Here is an 18788-nt window from a genome sequence, read left to right as displayed (position 1 = left end):
CTTTTGTGGTTTTAGGAGTTTTTTGTTTTTTCCTACTTCTGGAAAGAAATGCCATTGGAATCTTAACAGAGATTCAATTGAGTCTATAGATGGCTTTTGGTCGTATTGACATTTTAATAATATTAATTTTTCCAATCCGTGATCATAGAGTATCTTTCTAATTATTTTGTGTCTTCAATTTCTTTCACTGATGTCTTACAGTTTTTGGAGTAGTGATCTTTTACTTCCTTAGTTAAGATTATCTCCAAGCACTTTATTTTTTTTTTCAAGATTTATTTATTTATATTCTTTATTTGAGAGGGAGAGAGAGAACATGATGGAAAGGGGCAGAGAAAGAGAGGGAGAGAAAGAATCCCAAGCAGATTCCTCACTGAGTGTGGAGTCAGAAGTGGCGCTGGATCTCAGGACCCTGAGATCATGACCTGAGCCGAAACCAAGAGTCGGATGCTTAATGACTGAGCCACCCAGGCCCCCTTTTATTGTTTTTGATGCTGTTGTGAATGGAATTGATTTATTTCTCTTTCAGAAAATTCATTGTTTGGTGTCTATTTTAAAATATCTAATTTGTGGGATGCCTGGGTGGCTAGGTGGTTGAGCATCTGCCTTCAGCTCAGGGCATCATCCTGGAGTCCTGGGATCTCGAGCCCCACATCGGGCTCCCCGCATGGAGCCTGCTTCTTTCTCTGCCTATGTCTCTTCCCCGTCTCTCTGTGTCTTTCATGAATAAATAAAATCTTAAAAAAATATATCTTGTTTGACCCTTACAACAACTGTAAGGTGGATGATCTTATTTGCATTTTAGGAGAGAGGTGATTACAGAGAAAAGGAATAATGGATGTAGCTGGGAAGCCACTGAGAAAGGAACTGAACCCCGTTCTGTCTGACCCCTAAATCTCAGTTCCTATCACTCCACAGAAGGCGAGTTCTCTGTCCCAAGAGGATGCTGGTGGGCTTCAATTAAATTAAAATACTTTAGCTATCATCCCCCCACCTCCCTTCCTCCAGCCCCAGACAACCCCTAATCTACTTTCTGTCTCTATAAATATACCTGTTCTGAACATTTTATGTAAATCAGTAATACAGCGTGTGGCCTTTTATGTCTAGCTTCTTTCACTTAGGATAATGTTTTCAAGGTTCATCCGCGTCGTAGGTACATCAGTACTTTATTACTTTTTCTGGCTCAACAATAGTTTATTGTATAGGTACACCACATTGTGTTTATCTATTCATCAGCTGATGGACTTTTGGGTTGCTTCCACTCTTGCTGCTGTGAACATTTGAGTACGAGTTTTTGCATGAACATGTGTTTTCATTTCTTGGGTAAAAGGGAGTGAAATTGCTAAGGTCAAATGGTTGCATTATCTTCTATAAAACCTCAGATCTAGCTCTTCAAAGCAGGAACTACTACTTACACAGTTGAGGAAACTGAAACTCAGAGAGTATATCACTTGCCCAAGGCCACACAGTAAGTAAATGGTGGAGCAGGGCTGAGAAGCCAGGCAGTCTAGTTCAGATTCCATGCTCATCATGCCTCCAAGTCTCAGAACTTTTGTTTTACCTAAGAGGTAGTCTAATCCACCAGCTACTGAATCTCAAAACACCAGGCCACGCTGTACAAAGGAAGCCCAGCCAGGAACAGAATCTCAGGAGCCCACTGGGGGTTAGCCAAGTATATTTTTCATCTCATGGGGTGAAGGAGGATCTGGGGAACTGAAAGGAGGCTTAAGGTTAGGTCTTTTGAGGCCTCCCTAGAGATTTAATCCATTTTTGTGATAGTTTCTCCTGGCCTAGAGTGGCTTAAGGATAAAATAAATATGAGCTCTGCAGATCATGTCATATGTGGCTAGAACATGGGCTCTGCAGGTCAACAACCTGGGAAGGAGGATCACGTCTTTGTACCTGTGATCCCCATTTGCACCATATCCTTGCTCTGAGGGCTATTCAAGTGCTGACTTAGCAGGTTCCTCCAAAGATGAGTTTTTAGAGAGTAGAGAGTAGGATAAGACAGCCTAGAGCAGGACTCCAGAGGTGTCTCGAGACAGGAAAAATATCTGTGGGATCAAGCTCATCCTGATCCTTGCAAAACATGGGGGGGCGGGGGGTAGGACCAGGAGGGTATACTTTAAAAGTTACCTCTATGGGGTCTGATCCTAGGGCCAGAGAAGGATTCATGGGGCGTTTAAATCGCCCCTGATATTCTCCATTTTGGTTATCTCATTTTGTTCCTTTCTCTGTTCTAACTAAACAATTAAAATTCAGAGTCTGCAATTCTCACTCAGGACCTTGGGCGTATTTTTGTTCAAGGCTGAGTGAAGCTCAATGCCTGGCACGGAGTAGGTAGGGCTGTTGGGTAAAATGCAAAGAGCCCAGTTAAATTTGGATTTTTGAACAAAACATGAATTATTTTTTCACATATGTCCCATTTGTTTATCTGAAATTCAAATTGAACTGGGCTTCCTGTATTTTATCTGCTAAATCTGCCAACCATAGTAAGGATGGTCTCAAAAAAATACTCGTGGAATTTGCCTTGGCTGTGCCCTAAACTTGCGGTGTGACCGTTTGGCCAACACTAAGACCGTCTCTGAGCCTCAGTTTCTGTCTGAAAAGTGGGAGTTGGGACAGCGACCACAGAGCAGGGATCGCTAGTGTAGGGAAGTGCTGGGTGATCTACTAAAGAGCAGAGAAGCAGCTCGGTCGCGCGGGAACCTCCAGACGAACTCCTAACCGAGCGCCGAGCCGGACTCCTAACACTAGCGCGGGGGAAACCCCAATCCCGTCCCGAACTGGTAGGGGCGGCCGCAGGTCGTCGCCATGGATACACGGGTAGCCTGGAGCCCCTCCCCCACAAGGCCACGCATTTCCGCTGCGCTGGAGCCTTCTGATTGGACGGCTGCCTGGACGCTACCACAGGCTCTGAGCCCGCTAAGGGGTGGGGGCGGGGTGCTGTCCTCGTGGGACTCGTGCCCTCAAGACCCGTGCTCGTGGCCTCTGTAGGGGCGGGGGGGTCTCTACCTCACGAGGAGAAAAAGACTGAGACTCAGGTCGGGAGAATGTGCGCTGCTTCTCCTACTAGAGCTTATATTCACGTCTCTCCCTGAGAGAGGAAGAGGGGGCGGGAAAGTCGGCAACGCCCCCTCCGGAGCCTATTCGGTCCCAAGATCTGGAGCACCGGAAGTGTTGGCGACGTGTCAGTGCGCCCTACTCTAAACCTTCCCTCCTAGGCCACCTTTCCTATTCAGCCGCGGGATTCCGGGGCCGCCTGGGCGCTGCACCCCTCCACTTCCGCATTGAACCGCCGCTTCAACCGAACTCCCAGCCTCTGCGCGCGCTCCCTCTCAAGCCTGATGGTTGGGCCGGCGCCTGGGAGTAGCCACGCCCTCTCCCTCGCCTGGCAGCCAATGGACGGGCGTCTCCTGGCGGGGTGATGGGTAATTAATGAGGATTGGGCGCTGATTGGCTGCGGGGTCGTGGCCGGGGGCTGGGCGGCGGGGTAGGTTGTTCCTGAGGTGGGAGGCGGCACCCGTGGCTGAGAAGGAGGCCCGAGAGCGACATGTCCCCGGCGGCTGAAGCACAGCGGCCCGTGGCGCTGTCGTTCTGAGTCCGGGGCGGCCTGGCGGCCGGCTGAGGACGAGGATCGGCGGAGGCTGCCCCCGCTGTGGTGGCCACCATGCTGGGGGCCTGGGCGGTTGAGGGAGCCGCCGTGGCGCTCCTGCGACTGCTGCTGCTGCTGCTGCTGCCGGCGCTCCGGGGGCCGGGGCTCGGCGTGGTCGGCTCGGCGGGGGCCGGGCTGCCGGAGAGCGTCATTTGGGCGGTCAACGCGGGCGGCGAGGCTCATGTGGACGTGCACGGGATCCACTTCCGCAAGGACCCTTTGGAAGGCCGGGTGGGCCGAGGTGAGAGCCCCTCAGCCGAACCGCGGGATCCAGGGCCTGCCGTGCTGGGCTCAGCCGGGCTAGGCTTGCGGGCCCTGAGCCCCCTCCTCGATCCTGGGGCCACGTCTCTGGAGCCAAGTCTCTCTCTGCAGTTTCCTCAGGGACCCGGTCCGAGCTCAGAGCCTAGCGCCGGCTCCAAGCTGAGAAGAGCGATTGAGGCAGAGTTGGCGAGAAGTTATATTTGGACCTCACATCCTGCGTTTCTTAACCCCTGGCTTCCACCCGATGGGGTAAAGTGAAGACGAGGGCGGCCTGTTGCCGTCTCGAGGCCTCACCGGTTGTAGGTTAACAACAGCGTCCCAGGCCTGGGTGGTTTTGCCCTCCTACCAAGACAGTCCCTGGTAGATTCCTGCCATCCCAGAAACCGGCCGCTTTCCTTACCCCTTCTTCAGGAGCGGGGCTTGATTCTTAGCCAGAATAGAAAGGAATCTTTGAAGAGGATGGGCCAGAAAAGTTTGATTGTAGCCTCCTCCTGCCCTCCTCCCCACCTCCCTCTAGAGCTAGGGATATGTGTGCAAAAAGGTGGAAGCTGAGGCCGCCCCAGAGGGTGGTTATACTGAAGCCATCCTGCACGTGAGGCTGATAGAGTGTCAACTGGATCAACTAGTGTAAGATCTGGGTATTCTGTCCAAGAGTGTGTAGAGCCTACCTTAAGTGGCCTTGAGAGGTCGGATCCCCAGTGTATGGGAAAAATGATTTTGACTTAACTGACAGAGCAACAGCAGTTTTTACAGAGCCACACAGTTGTCAAAAGCTAGTGTAAGAATTGCTGTGGGAGCTGGTTAAAAAAATGCAAATTCCAGACCTAATAGATTAAGCCCACGTTTCTACATCAGAGGCTTCTAATGTTGGTTATCCCCAGACCAGACGTGGGGTGAATCTGCTCTAGACTCTGTTTCTTTTGTAAGTGGGATTGGACAACAGGTTTAAGAGGGAAGTTCCTTGCTTCATGTGTTAGAAGGAGATTTATGTTGTATGCTGGGTTCAGAAGCTGCCAAATTGGCAGTATGCCATCTCCAGAAAACCAAGAAACAGACTTTCTCTCATTCTTTCCACGATGCCCAGATTTGGCTCTTGCCTTTAGGAAAGAGTTTAACTTAGTTCTTCCAAGTTAATTGCAGTGTCCTGGAATTTGTTACATTAGCAAGTTTATTACTTCCATACATGTGAGGGTGTTGGGACACAGGGCTGTTTTCTGAAGTTCTATGTTTGTCTTGGAATTTAGTTAGCCCTGGCATGTAGGTCTCAGTAGCCTGGGTTCAGCTGAGTCAGGGCTCCGTGCTTTAGCAGCTTGTAACAGCAGCCAAAGCTCGGCTTAACATGAGCGGGAGGTCATTGCTATCTCCATCCTGGACCCTTCCTCTTTCTTCATGGGTGTGGGCAGGGAGGAAGGATCCCTTGAGGAAACTCGAGACCGTTTGTGGACTTTGCCTCTTGAGATAGTAGTGGTAAGGACAGTGTGCAGATGGTTTCTTTCACTTAACAGACACCAGGCTTCGCATAGGTTACATTATCCTATTAGGTTCATTATGTAGAGGAAGAAGCTAAGATCATACAGGTTTAGTCCCCAGCTTCTCTTCTTATACAGAAATCCTGGTTTTAATCTGCCGGGGCAGGTGATTTTGAAGGGGGGCGGGGAGGGGGGGACGCTGCTGTTGCTGGTCAGTAGTCAGCCAGTCTTGGCGTCCTTGGGTTATTGGTTCATGGTTGCCGTTCCTTTGGAGGAGATTATTGTAGCAGGTAAAATTTCATGAGACCTACCAAAGCTTATGTGTACTGGACCCCTATCTTGGACCCCGGTCTTTAGGATACTCTATAAACCGTTTCCCTGCTCCACTCTTGTCAGAGTATGACCAACATGGACCACGAATTGGAGCAGTGGGGAGGGGTAGATGAAGAGTGAAGGTTGGTTGTCAGCTGCAGCTTGGACCAGCTTATTGCAACATTACACTTACTGGGTTCCTAGAGTAGCTTTTGGTGGCCTTAGATCTGGGGCTGAGATGTGATTCAGCTTCCACTCTCAGGAGGCAACTCTCTAGTTTCTTTCTGTACTAAGGAGTCGGCACCACCGAGAGAAGTTTAGCTGTTCACTCTGCCCGCCCTTCTCTGGTAGGCAGAGAAGGTAGGTTGTGCCAGGTATTTGGAGACCCTTGCTTAATGCAGCTATTTACAGTAATTGCAGTAGGAGCTGTATGTCTTATTTCTTTTGCCACATGCCTGTGCTACTGTTTGCAGCATGCTGAAGAAAGTTCATTTTATGTTGACTGAATTCAGGTATTTGTTGCCAAGTTAATCCAGATAAGCGTTTGGCCTGCTTTTGAACTTGGTGTTTCTCTATAGTGTCTTTGTAGTTCAGCATTCTTGTAACTGTGAGTGGCCTAGGGCACCTCGTGGCTTTTGCTTTCAAAGGCACTTTATAATATTTATTGAATTTCATTTCTGCCTTGAGGATAGCTGGTGCTTATAGGAGATACTTATAGCCTGGGAAAGGCTTTTTCAACTTGTGTGCCTCACCAGATGGAAGTACCACTATAGAAAGTGTTTAGCAGTGCTCAACTTGGGATTTTGGCATGCTGAACATTCCAGGTTCTTTTTAACTTGCTCATTCTGAGTTCCTCCTGGCTCAGGAGGAAAAGACCTGGTTATTTGGCCTGAGGGCATAGAACTTGGCTTGGTTTTAGGAGAGAGTATTTCCTCTTCATAGAAAGATACCTGGTGATCATTTGTATGACTTTGAAGAACATGCTTTACTTCTTTGGGTCTTGTTTTCCTTATTAGTATAACTTATCATGCTTTAGAAATCAGTGGCCCTGAGTCTGGAAAACTGTCATGTCCAGAGTGGGTTAAAGTGTCTCTACTTTTTCTGTGCTCAATGACCTTTTACATGAAGTTACAACCAGGGCAGAACATGGCTCCAGAGGGGCAAAAGGGTGGCTAAGAGCCGAGCCTATCAGATTACTAATTCTGCAAGCCTAAGGAAGACCCTTTTCTGGGCAGCCTTCTTTTTGCCTGGGGAAGGATTTGACTTTGTGGACATAAGAGCTTAAAAGAGGATGAGAGTCACTGCTCCCTCTGATTTGCTTAAGGCCATGGGATTTGTTTAGAATTCTCTTCCTATACTGTCACCTAAGAGGCAGGCTTCATTTACAGGCCCTCCAAGTAGCAGAAGTTCACAGGTAGAGAATTTAGGTAAGTGGTATTCCCATTCTACAGGTGAGAAAGTACCTGGAATAATTTGTTCCAAATCACACAGTAGGTGGCAGAGCCAGGATTCAAATCCAGGCTTGTCTTACTGTAAAGCTGGGACTGAATTTTCCAAGCAGCCTGGCTCCTCCATTGTCCCTGAGGTAAGAAGCAGCAGACATAATGTAGGCCCTTTGGCCCCCTTCCTTTCTGGTTAACTGTCTGAGCTATATTGTGCCAACTTCAGCAGTGTGCTGATTGTGTACACTTCACTGTACTCAGAGAAATCTGTTTAGCTGTGAATATGTAAACTCTAAGGGGGAAAGAAAAAAATCCTTTTTGCTGCTGCATCTCTTGGGACTTGGGCAAATGCAACTTTGTATGTGGCAAACCTCCTGTGAAAGCCACTTGGGCTTTAAAGGAAAAATATTTAAAGGTAATTCCAAGGTTAAGTAGTTTTTATTCACATGGCTGAGTTTTCTTAGTTGTGAGACTAAGGCTGTTACAGATTACATTTCTGTCAGCTTCTCGCTTTTTCCACTCTGCAAGAAAAAAGATTCCCCACACATGCACAAAATTTTCTGTGTATCTAAAAAGCAAATCTAGTTATGTTTCAGAGTTGTAAAGATCATGGTCCTCATGGAAGAAGGAAATTCTTAGAACTCAAATGGAAGAGAAATAGCAGTCTTTTAATCTTTATGGGTTTGTGCTCTGGTGTAATGGTTTGAGCCTGGGAAAGAGCTGAGGCATGTTGGCAGTACATCCTTTGTTAATGTTACTTAGGCACCCTTCTTTGATTTCTTGAGAAGAAACAAGAAGAAAAAAATCTGAAGACAAAAGTGCAATGAGTTTCCTGTTGCATTGTCTCATCAGGTCCATCTGATGTCATGGCTAACTGTTCACTTACAGGAACTGTTAACCGTTATGTCTATCGGCTTGACCTTAGCCACTGGCTCTTTTAGTTACTCTTTTTACCTCCCTTGGAGATAAAGATCTCCTTGGAGTTTTGGTGATTCAGAAGATAAGGCTCCAGGGATGACTGCTTTGGACATCTCCCAAAGGATCCAAGTGCTAAATGTCTTCAGAGTCACTGTGTGAGATTGGAAGGTGGTCTTGAAATCTTAATTCCAGGCTAGAGGAGAGAGTGGGCCTGTGTACCAAAATCATTGCTAAGTCTGTAGTTTGGAGAGTAGATTTACGGAGCACTAGAAAGCCTCATCGTGTTTACATGATAAAGGAGTCAGAGAAGCTACTCTGTCTTGGAAGGAGGAAGCATAGCTAGCTATTCATCTCTGGGGCTGGAGTGTGGTGTCTTATGTTTGAGGAAAGCCCCCAGTTTAGTTTGTTATTGGGGGGTGGGGTTGAAAAATATAGGTAGTCTTGTCTCCTGTCAAGGTTGGGGGAGGAAGCTGGGGGCAATAGTGGTTTTTGGCTCTTCTGATGCTGACTCAAGGTATGTAACTTTTCACCTTTTTTAATTTTTAAAATTTTTTTATTTTTTACATAAGCTCTATGCCCAATGTGGGGCTTGAATATTCATGTCTCTGAGATTAAGAGTCGCATGCCCTACCAACTGAGCCACTCAGGCACCTCTAACTTTTTAATTTTACCCTGCCTTATTCCTTCTCAGTCTGTGAAATGAGAAAGGTGGCTCCCCAAGGACGTGGGCATCTTAGGCCAGAGGTGCCAGTAGGACCTTGGCAAATTTTTTCTTGCTAGGATCGCCCTAGCTATCTGGAGAGAATAGCAGGGCTTTACTGCTCTGCAGGCACCTCCTTTGTTGCTGTTATTCAGCAAATCATATTGAGTGCCAGGGACCTTGTTAGGTGCTGGGGACAAAATAGGAACTTTTTTTCTTCTTTTAGTTTAACTGGGGGAATGTGCAAAAGAGAATAGGTGAAATTGAATTTTGTGAGTTTGTGGGAAGTTAAGATGTTTACATGTAAAAGAAATCAGAAAGCATCACACCTTTCTTTTTATGAGCTTGTTTCTCTTTACCAGCCTTGGAACTTTGTGAATGAAAATTATAAAAAGCAACTAAGCTGGTATCTTACTTGCAGTAAAGACAATGCAGAAATGACTTTCCTAACATATCCTGTTTGTTTTAGACTCGAGCTTTTCTGAATGAAAAAAAAAAAAAAAAAAAAAACCCAACACATTCTTTGAACTTAATCATCTTGCAGAGTTCTTGGCCATCCCCCCTGTTTTATGAGGTTTCTCTGAAGCTCCCTTCTCAGGGAGCCAGGAGCTGTAGCTATCGCCTGTTTTCTTCTGTCACGCTCTGAGCAGTTGAGGAAAGGCATTTTAACAGGCTTTTTAAAAGTTCCACTCTGAGGGTTTGAGAGCTGTTGGGGTGATTATTGTTTGGTTTCTTTTACTTTACTCTTCCTTGGTAATAGGTCTCTGATTCTTTTTTTTTTTTTTTTTAAGATTTTATTTATTTATTCATAGAGACACACACATAGAGAGAGAGAGAGAGAGAGGCAGAGACACAGGCAGAGGGAGAAGCATGTTCCATGCAGGGAGCCTGACATGGGACTCGATCCCTGGTCTCCAGGATCACACCCCAGGCTGCAGGTGGCTCTAAACCACTGTGCCACGGGGGCTGCCCAGGTCTCTGATTCTTGGATGTCTTTGTGTCTCGTCTCTTTAGTACCAGGCACAGAGAGGGTGGCCCCTTCTGGGCGTGTTACTAGCATTGCCCTGGAAATGGCTCTGTCAGTTCTGGGGTCTTTGCTCTTTTTGTGTGTCTTGCCTCTGATGTGGTTTCTCCTTGTCTTTTGTCCCCAGCCTCCGACTATGGTATGAAACTGCCAATCCTGCGTTCCAACCCTGAGGACCAGATCCTGTATCAAACAGAGCGGTACAATGAGGAGACTTTTGGCTACGAAGTGCCCATCAAGGAGGAGGGGGACTACGTGCTGGTGTTGAAATTTGCTGAGGTCTACTTTGCACAGTCCCAGCAGAAGGTGAGGCCTGATCAGTGGGACATTGCCACTCTTGGATAGTCCCCTGCTATGGGCCAGAGAATGTAAGAGCCTCCCCAGAAGGGAGGAACAGGTGAGCTTTAAGGAAAAGCTGGATTCCTTCTGCCCCTAGAGAAGCAATGTCCCATTGCTCACTAAGCTGCACTTGGCTCTGGGGGTTGGTGACAGAAGGCAATGCCAGAATCTTCATTCTTGGCAACTAAATGATCCTGGTTGTCCTCCTTGATTGTCAGTGCCTTCTTGTTTTTAGTTTTATTCTTTTCCTGCCTCTTCTTGCAAATTTTCTTCTATCCACGTTGAGCTTTTTGTTTCTGTTCTCTGTTCCCTAAGACCAGTATGAGACCTCGACAGTGAAGGAACATGGCTTTGATTTGGTTCATATAAAGAACTCTGTACCCTTGACTCTACCCAGCCCTGTCATCTTAAACATTATTTCTGAATTTGAAACCCAGGCAGGTACATGATCTCACACTGCTAAAGGGGTATGACATTGATGGTTTTGACATTGTCTCTTTTTTTTAATCGTGGAAGGTATTTGATGTGCGATTGAATGGCCATGTCGTGGTGAAGGACTTGGATATCTTTGATCGTGTTGGGCACAGCACAGCTCATGATGAAATCATCCCTATGAGCATCAGAAAGGGGAAGCTGAGTGTCCAAGGGGAGGTGTCCACCTTCACAGGGAAACTCTATATCGAGTTTGTTAAGGTAACGCTCTCCCTCTGCCCTCCCAGTTGAGGAAATGTTAAAAAGAATGGATTCAGGGGGAATATTTACTGCTGTGTGGTGCTGACCGTGGTTTCCCATTTCCTAGGGGTACTATGACAATCCCAAAGTTTGTGCACTCTACATCATGGCTGGGACAGTGGATGGTAAGTGGTGTCTTTTTTGCCTTGGGCTGAAGGATATGGTTGAGGAAACCTATGGGGGAGTGCTTTAGCTGATCAGTATTGTGAAAACACTTAAAGCCAAATTGTGAGGAATCCAGAGCCAGATGAATGGGGATGAAGTGTAGCATGGTGTTGGCCCTAAGCTTTGGAATAAGGTCGGGATTCAAATTTTGCTGCTGCCACTTAATCAGCTCTTTGGTTTTGGACAAATTCCTTGAACTTTACTGTAAATTTGGCTTAATAATGGTACCTCCTGGTGTGCCCTGAACCTTGCGGTCTTTTGGAATTGCCTAAAACTTGTTCTTACTCTCTTTCTCTGACATCTATTTCTTGGGGGCAAAAAGGGAAAAAGCAAAAGAAGGAGTCCTTTAGAGCTTTGGTCTGCTCTGAGAGAGTCCAGAATTGCTGGACTGCACTGGCCAAAAGTTCACTTACTAATGTCTCCTTGTCTTTGGGATCTAACCTTAGGGTGTATTGCTTTCTCAGCATTGAGATGATCCTGGGCACCAGCTTTCCAGGCTGATTTTTTGCAGAGAAAGCTTATGTCTTAGTGACTTTTCTCCTCTATTCTATCTCTGTACCTTTTCCTAACTCATCCTGAATGCACCAAGGAGCACATCTTCTTGTCTTGATGTGTCCCCAGATACTGGTATTCTGACATTTAGGCAAATGTCTTGCCACAAAAACAGATTTGTAGCTTGAGTCCCTAAGGAGGAGGCAGAGCAGAGGGGTAGTGTGTGCTGACAGACAACCCAAGGTTCTGTGGCTCAGCTTTTCCTCAGTTGCTGTGTGGATCAGAAGGGAACATGGGAGGCCAAAGGAAGGATTGGAAAAGGTTAAGTTTTGGGTGTTAGGTCACTGTCTCTGTTCAATCTGGTCTTCCCGTGGTTCTGAAGAAATAGGACAGGAAGGGAAGAGAGCGAGCCTCCCTGGGCACAGGGCTTTTACTGTGTTTTAGTTAAATCTAAAGAAGACTAGTGTTTGCAGCAATTGCTGTTCTCTAGGCCAGGAGCTATTTCCACTACTCTTTTTTCCCATGGACCCTGCTGAGGTCATAGCGTCTCTTGATTGTGGCTCATTTATAGTTCTTAAGGGTCTCACTTAAAGGCTGTGGGTCTGACTTAAAAGGTGTCTGCTTTATTGTGTCAGATGTACCAAAGCTGCAGCCTCATCCAGGCCTGGAGAAGAAAGAGGAGGAAGAAGAAGAAGAAGAATACGATGAAGGGTCTAATCTCAAAAGACAGACCAACAAGAACCGGGTGCAGTCGGGCCCACGCACGCCCAACCCCTATGCCTCGGACAACAGCAGCCTCATGTTTCCCATCCTGGTGGCCTTCGGAGTCTTCATTCCAACCCTCTTCTGCCTCTGCCGGTTGTGAGAACACATACCATCCTGAACTGGGTGGAGGGTGTGGGAAGGAAACCAAACATGTTGGTTTTGGTTTCTGTATTTTTCACAATGATTAACAAACAAACAAAAAACAAAAACCACACACAAAAAATTAGAGGAGAAAAAAAGAGGCAGAGTGGGTAGAGAGCAGCCCCCATTCCCCACTGGTCCCAGCCCTGCTTTATTCCCTGTGCTCTCTTTGTGGCTGGCCCCAGCCATCTCTTTCCTCTCCAGGGTACTTAGGGTAAAGCGGATCCTACACAGTCATGGATCCTCATCTGCACATCTAGTGGAAAGGACTCTGAACCCAGAGCAGACATGGTTCCTTTTTTTAGGTTAGAAATTAACAGCAGGGAAATGTCATCTTATTACCTGAGAAGACCAGTGCTGGGAGTTGGGTATGTTCTGAAGTTATGTCCAGATAAGTTTTCAGATGTCCTCGGATTGAAAGTGTGTGTGTGTGCTTTGTGTATATGTGAAGGTGTATAATTTGTATGATAAAGATGAAAACAGAAGGGGGATTAAAAAAAAAAAAGAAAAGTAGATACTTCCTTACTTGGAAGCCTTTCTGGTTTCAGCCTAATGATGGTTCCACCTTAAGTGTTTGCGCTTTGTCATTGCTTGTCTCCCTGACATGTGCCAGTTAGAGGACTGTCTGGTATCCAAGACGATTAGTTTATTTCAGGTCCTCAAGTTGCCTCTGACTTGTTACCACAACAAATCATTTTGATTTCAGTGCCTGTTGGGGACTTGATTTCCTCTCATTCCCGCCCCCCCCCCCTTAATCTGGCTCATTTGAAATCTCTTCTCTCTGTCTCTCTCTCTCTCTGTCTCTCTCTCTCTCTCTCTCTTTCAATCATCCCACTAAGTTATTGCCAAGAAGGGAAGGAGACATGGGGATTTGGGGTTCCCTTTGCTTGAATGTCTTATCCTCTACCACCTCACCTTGTTGGTACCTCCCTCCCTGGATCTCTGAGCCAGCAGCCAGGAGGACCTGACCCAGCAGTTCTTTTACTGGCCCCTTTGTAGGGTCTTGCTGCCAGGGGACAGGGATGCTTTCCAGCCTGCAGCAACAGAACACTTGACCTTAAAAGTCTCTTCTGGTCTTTGGATTGGAAAAGGCTTATGTTAGCATAATTTAAGAGCCACCTCAGAGACTTGAGCCCTACTAAGTGACTGACCACTGTTTAGCGTATCTATCTAGTATTTGATGTTCATTTAGTCCCATATCCTTCTGTGGCACAAGCCAACCAGTTTTGGTTTATGCCCAGAGTTGCCCCCGCAGAACTAGACTGATTGTATCTGGCCCAGTGGCTCCTCTCACTGATTTTAACAGTATGCCCCTCTGTCCTTTCATCTCCGTATCCAAGTTACAGTTGGGTTCTTGGCATGACAGGGCTGAAAGATTTCCAGTCAGCCATAGTCCTGGCAGCTCTGAAGCCAACCTTAGCATCTAAGCATCTGTCTTAAATTCCCTGGAAAAACTTCTGCAGGAAATGAAGCTTCCCCCTTCCCTTTCTTTCTGGTCACTGTTATCCTTTTCCCAGTTAAAGCAGCAATGAGGGAGGACCTAACCAAACTACAAGGAATTTTGTGGATGGAAGACAGCAGGATTAGCTTCTGCTTGGGCTGGAGCAGCACAGAATCTCAGACAAGGCCCATCTTTTCAGAATGTGTTTAATTTTGTCTCCCCCCCCCCCCCCAATGTTTTTAAAGAGCTTCCATATATTTGAACTGTTCATTATGTGACAAAGTAAGTAGCTTTGGGCTCATGTCCTGGGTTTTGACTCTTAATGAGTTACTCTGGGCCAGCGTTGAGTCCTTTGAGAGTTGGAGCCCTTTATTTTAGCTGTGACTTAGGCCTCAGTAGTAGGGTATTGAGTCGGGCATCTGGATGGCTCTGGCCTGAGGCTGCAATAAGAGGACCGCTTCCTGGAGTGCTTCACAAAGCTCCCTGCTTTAAAGGATGACATCCCTTAGCCTTGGTCCTGGGGACCCCTGCCTGGGGCAGCCAATATCCTGACTATTAATTGAGCTTCTGACAGTGGCTTTGGTTCCTCTTCCATCACAACTCCCCACAGCTGTCAGCCACTGCCAGTGGAGTAGACAAGATGAGGAAGGAGGACTTGCTGCCTCCATTTTGCCTTGTTTGTTACTTTGCCTGGGTCTCTGAGGAAGGGGAGGGTCCCGCCTCCTTACCTCAACCCATCCTTTCAGTGACTCAGAGTCTCAGAAGGAAACCCTGGCTCCTGGGGCCATTTCCTAATGGTACTGTAAGCCAAGCAGCTTTGCTTCCAAGCTTACCCCTGTTTCCAAGCCCACTCCTTTCCCCTGAGTTCAGGGATAAGGGATGGGCATTTTCCTCTGCTTGTGTCCGAAAGGAAGGAACATCTTTCTATGGCTCACAAAAACTAAAGGAGAAGTGAGGAAACAGGAAGAAGTATGGTGGGGGCTGGGGTAGAGTCCCCTGGAGCCAAGCCCACCCAGCTAACAGAGCTGCCCAGGGCTGGTTATAGCTGGCCCGTGATGCTGAACTTGAAAGCTTTTTTTTTGTTTTGTTTTTTGTTTTTTGGCTCCTCCAAGATGATATAGGTACATGAAGTTTAGGTTAAAGGGGTAGGGTGGGGCACTCTTTATTTGTATTTTTGTATTGTGTGTGTCACGGATTACTCTGTTCATCGTTTGCTTTTTGCACTGTTTGTTCCCCTGCCTAAATTTTGAGCTCATGTTAGGCCCAGGCGTCTATGCTGTAGGGAGTCTGTCTGGGGTCGGGGAGGTGATGAGGGAGGCCACTTAGGCCTGGGGAAAGGGAGATCTGGGCTCTTCTGCTGGATCCATGCTCTCCTAGGCTTTTCGATTTCCCTGACCCCAAAGCAAGAGCATATGGCCAAGATGAAACTCCTTTTGCCAGGAGTGTGGCTTTAGTTCAGTTTTTGGGTGGACCACACAAAGATGTCTACTGGGGATGGGCTGAGAGTCTGCAGCGTTGTAGCTCTGATTTGGGTCAGAGGCCGGCTGGCCGTTTTGGGTTTTACTCATCTGACTAAAACATTGTGGGTCCCACAGGAAACACTCTGTGGGATCCATGTCCCCTAAACCAGATCCCATTTTTCTGTAAAGTCTCCGTTATGGAGGAGAAGCTGCTCAGTGGATATCTTGAATTTTGGTGACTTGAAAGATGGTTATCTTCAAGTGTCAGCGGTGTTAGACTCCCAGGGGGGGCCACAGGGCCTGCAGGGCTACTGGCTGGTTTGAGAGTGTGACCTTGTTCTCTTTTTTTCCACAGTTTGCCTAAGAGATACTGGCTGAAATTGGGGGAATCACATTAGGGGTCAATTAGGCTTTGAAGAGATGAGGTGAAATTTAAGTTTACCTCCCCTTTCTGTGCCTGGAAACTTTAATCCAGTTTCAGAATTGTGTTTTGACTTCTTTATCTTTTTGGAGAAGCTTCTGTTTTAAGGAATTTCTCTTCCTTCTTATCCTGCCTCTACTTTCTCCTGAGAAGGCCTGGCCATGGCTTCTAGAATCTCAGTTGAACTTCAGAAAACAGCAGCAGTATTTTCCCTTTCCTAGCAAGTATACTCCTTTCTCTAGAAATTGGCTCACCTTGGGAAGCCCAGGGAGAGTCCATAGGTTCTCTACCCTCCCTGGAGATTGGGGCAGGACCCACCCCGGTCAGCACAGTGCCTTTTCCTCTCCTGCTCTGAGCCAGGGTGGGCATTCCCTCTAGATTCAGGTCTGGGCAGGGGTCTTACAGTCCTTGCCATGGGGCTGATTCCCCATCCCTTTCTCCCTTTCCTCTTTGCTGGCCGGCTCTGACCTAATTCAAGTGTCTTCTTGCCTCAAGGAGCCTTAATGGCATCAAGTGGCAACATGTAATATTGTCCTCCATGCCTCTCCAAAGGACCTAGGAGAACAGGTGAGCTTTCCAAAGTGAGAGATTAACAGATGCTCCTGTTCAAAAAAAAAAAAAAAAAAAGGGAAGGAGGAGGAGATGCTTTGGGCCTCCTTCTGCTGTGGGGAAGGCTTAAGTGATAGTGCAGAAGCAGAACCAGAAATACCTGGGATCTGTTCAGAAATCTTAGAAGAAGTCTGCTTCTCTTCTATGGAAAGATCTAATTAGGGTCCAAAGAGCTCTAAGAAAATTGCAAAGAAGCCTTAATGTTCAAGCTTCAGAGAGATCAGTGTAATTTCTCCTTATCCGTCCGAGCTTGGACTCTTTCTGTATTTAGACCTCTCCTGGGGCAAGAGGGCTAGATTTCTTCATTTTATTATGAGCCCAGATTGGCACCAGTGGGTCAGCTGCCCAGCTAGGGCGGGTTTCTTTGTATGTGGGTGGCTTGCTGCCGATCTAGTTTGTCCTTCCCCCGCTGCCTTTTGGCTAGCCTGCCTTCAGTTACCAAATCATTTTGATAAGAACTATGATTTGGGGACTGGCTGGGTTGGCAGGAAAAGAGCAGGATGGATCTCTTGGGATGGTCCCCTCCCACCCACCCCCCACCCCCACCCCCACCCCCCAGGAGTATAAAAACAAGAAGCCAGGATTGTGCTGGCAGCCAGGGAAACAGTAGTCCTGTTAGAGTTGGCAGGGAGGGCCCTGGCACCTCTCACATCCAGGCAGTCTTGTGAGATGGGGGCACATAGCACCAGGAGAAGCAGAACTTCATTCTCACCTCTATTTTGAGCTTCAGTGCTTTATTTCAGTATGAGGGAAAACAACAACAAACTGAAGTGTGCTTTCCGTCCTTTCAAAGGACAACTGTCGGGAAAGGAGAGCTGAGTTGCCAGGTGGGAGGGGAGAATTGGCAGGGAGAGTCTTCACGGCAAACCAGGAATGAGGCGTTCTTGACTCTTCTCTTCCCTGGTGTGTCATGATCCAGGGAATGAAAAGAAAATTTGACCCTGGATTAGTCCCTTCCTTGGATTTTCCTTCTATATTCTCACACGCTAGGACCAGCTGCCCATTCTGAGCTCAGAGCAGCCCCTTCAACCATTATTGGCCTAACCTGGCTCGTCAGGAAACCCACCCCGCCCTCCAGATTGGGCCTGGCTGCTCTATTCTGTACCAAGTCCTGGAGAATAGTGTCAAGTTCTTCATAGCCCTGGTAGCTCCTAGATTCCCATCCTTTCCCTGCGGAGGCCAAACTGACTCTGTCTGTAGCCACAACCTGCATCTCCAGCAGCACAGTGAGATATGACTGAGGGGCTTTGCACCTGGCTGGCCCGGGAAAGCAGTAGGGGTGGATAGAGCTGTCTTTCCTTCTGGGCTGTCTCCATCTGTCCCTACCCTTTACATGCCCCACCTTACTCCCACCAAAAAGTAAAAAAATCAGGATGTTTTTCACTGTCCATTGCTTTGTGTTTTAATAAACAATTTGCAGTGACACTCTGTTGAGATTGAGTTTGAACTTGATTGCAAAGAGGTCAAAAGGTGACACGGGGGGTCACTTGGCTGCAAAGGGCTCTCCTGTGACAAGCCCAGGGGCTTTTGTCCATTTTCGCCGGGATGTTTGGTTAAAGGATTGAAGTTGTATAAAATTCTGCCTGGCCATTTCAGCCAGCAGTGCATTCAAGGAAAAATAAACAGTTGTTTTGTTTTGTTTCTACTTTCACTGGAAGACCAGGCCATGACTAACTCCCTCCAATGCACATCTTCCCCTCAGCTTCCGTCACAGCCTGTGGACAGACCAAGCCCTGGGACAGTTTGCTCTGCTCTGTCTGTCTGTCTGTCTCAATCTCTCTCTCTCTCTCTCTCTGTTTTTTTTTTTTTTTTGAGAGCGCGCAGCAGGGGCAAAGGGGGAGCAAGGGGAGGGAAGAGAGAATCCTAAGCAGGCTCAACACAGGGCTCAACACACGGCTCAGTGTGGGGCTCAACTTCACAGCCGTGAGATGAGCTGAGCCACCCAGATTCCCTAACTGCTTTTTCCTTTTCTACTGTGTTGTCAGTGTTGAGTATATGTGGGGAAGGGGCAGAAAGGCCAAAGGATGTTTTTCCTGTCATTTATCTGCCTTGTTTTCCCACTGAGGAACATGAAACTTAAAAAAACACCTTAAGTATTATTTATTCCAGGCTAGTCTGTAAATGGTCAAGGCAGGCTTCAAACTTAGTCTATCTGCCTGCAAAGCAAAGCCCCTGTTCTTTCTAAGGCTCTAAGGATAATTGTAGACCTCCCTTATGGAGCCCTTGAAGTGGGCGAGGCATAATGCCAAGCACTTTTCCAGATGTTACTTCTGTTTAATCTTCAACAAACCAGTTGGTATTAGCCTTTTGTAGGTGAAGTGACTTGCCCAAGGCCATACAGCCAGCAAAAGACAGACAGAGCTGGGATTTTGCACCTGGGCTCTGACTCTTGAGTGTTACTCTCTGTTACTCTTAATTAGCTTTCCTTTTTCCACGATGCTATGT

General features: G+C 47.2%; 1 protein-coding gene across 1 annotated transcript; it reads left to right on the top strand.

The window, feature by feature from the left end:
- The first annotated feature begins 3496 nt into the window (after window positions 1-3496).
- On the top strand, window positions 3497-17768 carry MLEC (malectin). The gene is made up of 5 exons (XM_041728826.1): window positions 3497-3893; window positions 9906-10084; window positions 10634-10810; window positions 10917-10974; window positions 12142-17768. Exons 1-5 carry the CDS (start codon window positions 3668-3670, stop codon window positions 12369-12371), a joined length of 870 nt encoding a protein of 289 aa, XP_041584760.1. The 5' UTR covers window positions 3497-3667; the 3' UTR covers window positions 12372-17768.
- The last annotated feature ends 1020 nt before the right edge of the window (window positions 17769-18788 follow it).

This window comes from Vulpes lagopus, chromosome 14 (assembly GCF_018345385.1).
Source record: "Vulpes lagopus strain Blue_001 chromosome 14, ASM1834538v1, whole genome shotgun sequence".
NCBI classification, from domain to species: domain Eukaryota; kingdom Metazoa; phylum Chordata; class Mammalia; order Carnivora; family Canidae; genus Vulpes; species Vulpes lagopus.
This window is presented reverse-complemented; position numbering and strand designations above follow the sequence as displayed.